This window comes from Asparagus officinalis, chromosome 2 (assembly GCF_001876935.1).
Source record: "Asparagus officinalis chromosome 2, Aspof.V1, whole genome shotgun sequence".
Taxonomy (NCBI): Eukaryota; Viridiplantae; Streptophyta; class Magnoliopsida; order Asparagales; family Asparagaceae; genus Asparagus; species Asparagus officinalis.
The window spans coordinates 20,429,487-20,437,343 of NC_033795.1; the positions used below are offsets into that span (position 1 = coordinate 20,429,487).

General features: G+C 37.2%; 1 protein-coding gene across 1 annotated transcript in view; it reads left to right on the top strand.

Annotated features, from left to right (window-relative positions):
* LOC109830469 overlaps positions 4,367–7,857 on the top strand; it is a 7,090-nt gene continuing 3,599 nt past the window's right edge. The window contains 4 exon segments of the mRNA XM_020397729.1: positions 4,367–4,549; positions 6,347–6,420; positions 6,514–6,617; positions 6,706–6,771. Of these exon segments, the coding sequence (XP_020253318.1) occupies positions 4,482–4,549; positions 6,347–6,420; positions 6,514–6,617; positions 6,706–6,771 (312 nt within the window). The 5' untranslated portion in view covers positions 4,367–4,481.

Consider the following 7,857-nt stretch of genomic DNA (forward strand, 5'->3'; position numbering starts at 1 on the left):
GGGAAAGAAAGAGACTGAGAATGAGAAATGAGTGGAAGCTAGGGTTTGGTTTGAGATGCAATGTTAGGGTTATTTCAATTTTAGCCCCTCAAAGCTTTTATATTTTCAAATTAGTCCCCTAAATCATGGAAATTGCTATTGCAACCCTCAAATCTAACTATTATTACTAATTTTTCTTTTACATCCTTGTGTTTAGAGTTAATATTTTGATTATTTCAATATTAGTCCCTCAAATCTTTAATATTTTCAAATTGGTCCCTTAAATCTTGAATATTTCAAAATTAGTCACTCAAATCATGGAAATTTCTATTACATCCCTCAAATCATCACAATGTTTACAATTAAGTCCACTGGTTAATACCGGTTAGGTTTAAAGAAATACTCCTTTAAATTTAACTATTATTGCCAGTTTCCTTTGACTTTTAATTATAAGAAACTGGATCCATTAAAAATCCAAGTAGTTTAGACCCTAGAGCATATTTTGGTGAATTTTGAGAGCTTTGTGAAGCAAATACCGAGAAGAGTGCGAGATCGTCGGCGTTTGGCGAGGGAGAACCTATTTGCTTGCACCCTTGGATTTTTCAGCAGCGTGTTGAGGCAAGGTCATCTTCCTCCAAATCTATCTCCTGTAGATATTCATGTTTTTAATATGTATAATTGGTTAATCTAATGTGTAGTGTTCATTCCGATAGTTTTAAATCCTAGTTTTGATGTTAAATCTTAAAACAATAAAGAGAATCAGAAGAATTAATCTTTAATTGATAAAAATTAATGATCATGATCATTAGTTTTCAGATTAATTGATAATTTTTGTTTTACATGGCATAAACCCTAATTGTCGGTATATAAAACTTGAGTCTTGAACATGAAATAATATAGTGATATAAGCTTGTGGATTAATAACCCTAGTTTGATGTGTATATCTGTGAATATAAATACTAAATGAATGAAAGGTATTAATTTGATGTTTAGAACCGTGGTTAATTAGTAAGATGATGAACTAATTAGGTTTTGAACCCTAATTATACAAACTTAATCTGATTAATTATGTTTAAAATATTTTTAAACCCCAAAGATCATGTTATGATGATAAATAATTGTTTGACTAGTATGTTAAACACATGATTAAATATGTTTTTATACCCCATAGTGATGTTCTATGAGTCCTTTTTGTTAAAATTATCTTAACTTCATGAGACTCAAACCTGAGTTCTGGACTCTGGTCGATCGACCGAACCCTGTGCATCGGTCGACCGATCCCACCCTGAGTTTGTGTAATTCTTTATTCGACCGAAGCTTGTTTTTACTCATGTTTATGTGAATTGGTCATTGGTCGACCAATGCCCTAGGGCAGTCGACCGACATCATATCTTGTTTGTGATGATTTTTCTTGCACGTTGTTCGTGAACACGGGGTTCGAGACGTACAACAATTTACACGTACGATATAAATGTACATCTATGGAGGCTTGGCATACGCGGACTTTCGGGTAGGGGATAGTTGCGTGTATTGTTTTTACCACGACGGGGAGACGATTAGTTAGAACAATATATGTGTGTGTATGGATACCGTTGATGGGCATAGCTCAATACTGCTTAAGGTAGTATGTCGGTATACCGTTGAAGTAGGCTATTGAGCCGTAATTGTAGGATGCCTGAATAGGTAGCCCGTTCCGCATGGTGATGCAATGAGACTAGTGAGTCATAGTTATAGGATGCCTGAGGAGGTAGTCCGTTTCCGCATGGTGATGCGATGAGGATATCTGAGGAGATAGTCTGTTCCGCACGGTGATGCGATGAGGCTAATGAGCCGTACTTGTAGGATACTCGAAGAGGTAGTCCGTTCTGCACGATGATGCGATGAGGCTAGTGGGCCGTATTTATTTAGCATGCCTGAACAGGTAGTCTGTTCCACATAATGATGTGATGATACCATAGAACTTTACAAGAGATAGTACTATGAAACCTAGGACCGTTCGAGTTTTAGGTGGGAGGTCATTTATTTACATGGTTCACCGTTGAGTTCTTTTGTAACAGAGTATATGGTATTGTGGATTTCACAGGATTATATATTGATATTCGTATTGACTACCCAAAGGTAGCATGGGATGTTGGGTTGACATATATGACTTCGTTTAGTTAACATTTTAGTATTGCATTTCTTTATTCCTTTATTTTTTAGTTTTGGAGTTGATATTTAGCGATTCACAATTTGAGACATATGGTATATACATGAGGGTTTCCTTATTTGGATTATTTTGCTCGACGTACCAGTCTTGTGTTGTGATTTCTAAGTATTAACCCCATCTAGTACAGGGTAAATGATTTAGGTAGACTATGCATATATAGGTAGAGCCTCCATCATATGTAGCAGCCTTTCTTGTGGGGGCAAATGGAGATGATCTTGCCAGCGCTCTGATGGTGTTGTTTCCTTTCTTTTCAGGCAGCGAATCAGAGTTTCAAAGAGCCGCAGGTTGACGGAGTTTCTGCATAGTTACCGTCATCTTGATAGGCAGCTTGTGCTCCACATTAGTTTAGTATTTGTTTAGTGATTTATAAACTTGTATTTCATTTTAAAGGCTGAGAGCCTTAGTACTATTTTAGTTGACTCAGTGTATTGAGATATTTCACATTTATTTCAGTTTATTAGTTGTACTCTTTTTATTCAGTTGGGACATGATCATATTCTTTGGATATTTCTTTCACTTGGCATGTTCATTGCATTTTTACTTTTCTCGTATCTGCTTGTACCTGCATTGTTCTTAATTGATTCCACTAGAGATATATTATTGTGATAGTAAAACGTGTTATTGTATTGTGTGGGTGCATGATAGGTTTGACATCTCTGGATTCACCTTGGACTGCAGCCTCGTATGAAACCAGAGGCGTCACACAAACATAATACAGTGCTAAAGATCATCGTTTTCCTCTCTTCAAAGTTAAAAAGAAGTACAATCTCCACTAATTTCAACACTAAATTATATAATTTAGTGTTAATGATGCATCAGATGAGGTTTTGAAAAACCAAAAAAAAAAAAAAAAATCTAATTTCAATCCTTTTCTTTGATCGTAAACTAAAGATTACACTCTCATAAAACAAACTCACAAGATCGAGCAAATCAAGAGAATTAGAGTTTTGATGACAAAAACTAGCCAATGCTCGCCTTTCTGAAACAAGTTGTTGGTGAGCTGAGAAGGATACGAAGGGGGTTTCTTCTGAGAGAATAATTTCATGGTGAAGTACCACATCACCGTCATCCTTATGATCCCCGTCAGCGAAGAATCGAAAAATCGGAGATGAAGAAGCAGAGATATCGAAATAACTGGAGATGAAGAGGCGTAGGTGGGCGGGTGGGTTGAGCGGGAGAGGAAAGAGTCGAATTAATAATCCCCTAGTTTTTAATTTTAATTAATAATTAATAATTAATAATCTTAAACACTAATACATGTTAATTGAATAATGGGATAAAATTATAATTAAGCAAGTTGAAAGGGGTAAAATGAGCATGCAAAAGTTTTGACACTTATTTTCTTTTTTAGAAGTAGTATGTATGTATATATATAGATTAGGCGGTGAAATGAGGGGGACCAAGGGCAATTGGCTTCATCTCCTAAATGTTCCCAGCTGAGATGAACAATTGCACTAAGTTCCTTCTGGCTTACTCCCTCAATCCGAACAAGCCATTAGAGCAGTTCTACTGTCAATCAACCACTTTAATCCATTTTTGGGTGAAATTTCAATGGAAACCCTCAAGTATTTTATTCTCATAGTCCAACCATTTGTTTCATCCTCCATCAACCTGCTCTTTTTGCTCATCTCCGTAAGTTCCACTGACCTCTTATCGGGTAGAACTCTATTCAACATTTTAGATCAGAGGGACTAACAATTTCAAACAACCTATGAGATTCGAAATATCTAGTAGCGAACTTCATTGACTTTGTGGAACTTACTTTAAAAAAAGGTAAATCTCACAATACTCCCAAACTTTGTGGTGTTTGTTAGAAAACGCCATGAACTCTTGTTTTTCCGTCAAACCCCAAAACTTGTACCACAAAACCCAAAGATTCTCAAATAAGTCACGAAAGCTTTTAATTTTTTTTTTAACAAAAGTCCCTGAAGAAGTGTTTTCTCTGGATCTCATCTTCTCGTCTTCTTGTTTTTCTGGGAACCTTGTGGGAAAAAAATAAAAGGTTTGGGGATATTTAATCTTTTCCGTACCTTTATGGTCTTTCGGGGAAACTTTTTGAGGTTCAATGGGGAAAAAAAGTCCCTGGGGTTTGTTTGATAAACTACCCAAAGGCTCGAGGGCTTTTCTCCACAAAACATACCCCTCCCTCTCCTGCCCCCCTCGCTTTTCTTCAACCTAGATCAGCCTGTAGGGTCTCTCCCAATTTCGATCCTTTCTCTCGATTTCTCCGTAAATGTTCTCTCAATTGGAAGTCTATAGCAGCTAGCAAAGAGAGGGCGGTTCGTAGCTAGAAATGGTGGTTTCGTCGACCGCCAGTTCCTTCTCCAAAGAGATGAGCATCCGAAGGAAGATCTCCAGCATGTATGCATTCATCACCTCTACCTCTGCAAGTTTTACCCTATAAAATAATTGAACACCAATGTTTCAACTGGGAAAAAAAGTTGAACCTTTTCTCATTGTTAAATCAGCAAGTGTTATGTCCCTTTTCACTTCCAGCGCAGTCTTATATTTCCGGCGGTCCCGACTTGGGTGTGCTCGAATTTGATAATTTTTTTTCTAGGATGATTAATTTCGCAAACCGGGTGTTAAATGGATGAGGAGTTGGAGAGAGGAAGGGTAGCAAGAGATGTCTTAATGCTACGGTTGGATGGAGGGTAATGGGGGGTAGGGGAAGGGAAAAAGAGAGTTAATCTGTTTGGGAGTTTTTCTTAAGAGGGGTAAGGGAGGGTAAAGGAGGGGGAAAATGTTCAATTTTGTTCCCCTCCAAATTGGGGGTAGAGGAGAGGAAGGGAAAGAAAGCAAAATTTCATAATGAAAGGGATATCTTGACCCTCTTATCATAATGAATCAATGATTAAGATTTATTTACTTCCCTTCCCTTCCCATAATTAGAACTTCCAAACAAAATAATTTAAAGTTCACCTCCATTCACCTTACAAAACTTCCAAACAAGATATTATATTTTCCCTCATCTTCCTTACCATTCCTTTTGATACGGGTGTATCTTCTCTTCGGAACTTAGCGATCTTCATGAGAGCTTGAGGATAGATGATTCTCATGATAGCATGAGAATAGGGGTGTAAAACAGTACAGTGGAACGCAGGTGGAAGCGTGGAACGCGACGACGAGCACCAGATTCGAAGAATCAAGTTTTCAGCTCGTGAGTCGACTCATACAATGTACATGAGTCGACTCATCAGGTTGAGTCGACTCATGCCTGTCATGAGTCAACTCGTATCACCTTTCCCTATCTTACCTTACTTTTCCTTCCCTTATTGAACTCCCAAACATAGGCTTTTTAGTTTGGATTACTGGGTCAGATTGGGCTTGGTAGTCATTTTGATTTTATTTCGACCCAGCTCTAAATTTACATAACAGCCTTAAGTGTGGGGTTGAATTATGCCATGAATGTAATAAAATGCAATAGCATCTTTCTGATCCTTTGTAATTGCAATCCATATCTTGGTAGGGATTAATCCGATGCTAATGTATTAGTTTAGGCTCAGAGGATGTATCTATATCATATACTTCAACTCTAAAATCCGATGGTATCCCAAATGTGTATAGTAGGGGTGCAAACTGTGGGGTTGGGGTGGGGGATTTTGGGTTGGACTTGGCATGAAAGATATATGCTTCAGAGTGATGAGACATGCCTTTTTGATGCCTTCATAGACTATAATGGTTCTCCTTGTTGAATACAAAGTGGAGAGTGAATGATCAATGGATGCCAAAATAGAAAATTTCTATTGGAGTTTTCCATATGCAGATGTAAACTTGAAATTTTTTTGCACTTGCACGTCGTCATCTAATGTCCAATAGAAGATACTTTCATAAGATTTTTGTGAAGATCTGACAAATGCGCACACCATCTGCATCATAAACTTTAGAGGGATTTTACATTAATTTTTTTAATTATTTGAATCAAACTATGCTTTAGATTTCTAATAATGGTGGTGCCTACTTCATTAGATGTGAGTACTTTTACCTCCCACTATGCACATAGAAAAGATGTGGAGCAAATCTAATGCCAATACCGAGCTTTAGAAATTCAGCTTTCTGAATTCCCACTTATTATAAATAGTTAGAGATCTACTATTGCCATTTACTTGGTTTGTGTATGACATTGACTTATTTACTTCATGGTATTGGCATGTGTAGATTTAATAAAAGGGAGGAGGACTTCCCTTCCTTGAGAGAATACAATGATTATTTGGAAGAAGTTGAAGATATGAGTAAGTAAAGAACAGTTAACACACCAGGCACATGGTCTTTCATGCTTTGCTACATCCTCTGACACCAACCCATTTTCATTTTTTCTCGTTAAGCCTTTAACTTGATTGAAGGAATAGATGTTGCTGCAATTGAAGCTAAAATTGAGAAATATAGAAAAGAGAATGCTGAACAGATAGCTAATGCCGAAGCTCGTAAGGTATTTTAGAAAGGAGAACTGGTTCATATTTCCTTTGGTAGCATCTCATCTTTTATTACATGGAAATGATCTTTTTTTTTTTGTACAGGCTGAAGAACTAGCAGCTGCTTTGAAAGCAAGCAAAGGGCCATTACACACTGAATCAACTGATACAGTGAGTTAATTTTTGTTGGAGTTTAATTTCATTATGCAGCTTCAGTTTCAGAATTGTGCTAAAGATGTTAACATTCATGTAGGAATCCTTTACTTCCTCATTGAAGGCTTTACCTTTGAGCATCTCCTCTAATCTTGTGGCATAATGCATGGAAGCAATCACATTGCAAAATCGTTGGAATCTAGCACTGTTATAAATAGCGGTATATAGCGCCGCGATAGCTGTGCTAATAGCATTAGCTGTCGCTTCCCGTTACGCTATTACCCAATAGTGGTGACATATTACAGAATATGCGCTTTCCACTCACAAAAGCGGCCAATAGCATGTCATAGTGGTGAATAGCGGGCGATTGCAGACGAAATCTGCTTTTTGACCGCTATTTAAAAACGGTTTGAGGTTTAGTTTTTTAAAATTAAATTCGACCCGCAACCACTACATCCCACCGCCTTTCGTGATCTTCGACATATTCCCGCTGTCTCCCACAGCCTTCGGCACCTCCCTCAACATTTCCTTTCATCTCCTCTCACCACTCAGCTCATCTTCTCGAACACGATGACTCTTTGACTCCTCCAATCATTTTTGGTATTATGTGACAGTTACATGTCTAATTCATATTTATGATCTCTTTAAATCATCAAATATGCACTTTTAGATTTTTAGATTTTCTTTAATTTTTTTAATTTTTGGAATATTCATGCCTATTTGAATTAGACCGCCATTTTACTTTGTCCTTTTCACCGCTATTTTCCGCAGTAGCCCAAAATAGCCTTAGTGATGCATCACCGTTACGGGTCGCTATCCGCTATCGATAACCTTGGAATCTAGTAAAGAAAACTGATTAATTGTCAATTTTGTTTGCAGCCCTTTTTCTCTTTCTTTTTTCTCCATAACTTTCTCCTCTGCCTTTATATTTTATTAAGCCCTTCTGAGCTTCTGTGAATTGGATGTGAACCAGTTAGATTACATAGAAAGTTGCAAGCTTTAATAATCGATAGTCATCCTTCTTTCTTTCTTTCTGTTTTTGTTTGTGTGCACACATGGTGCTATAAGTGTTATTCTTAAAAACATGTCTGTCCTACATGATGC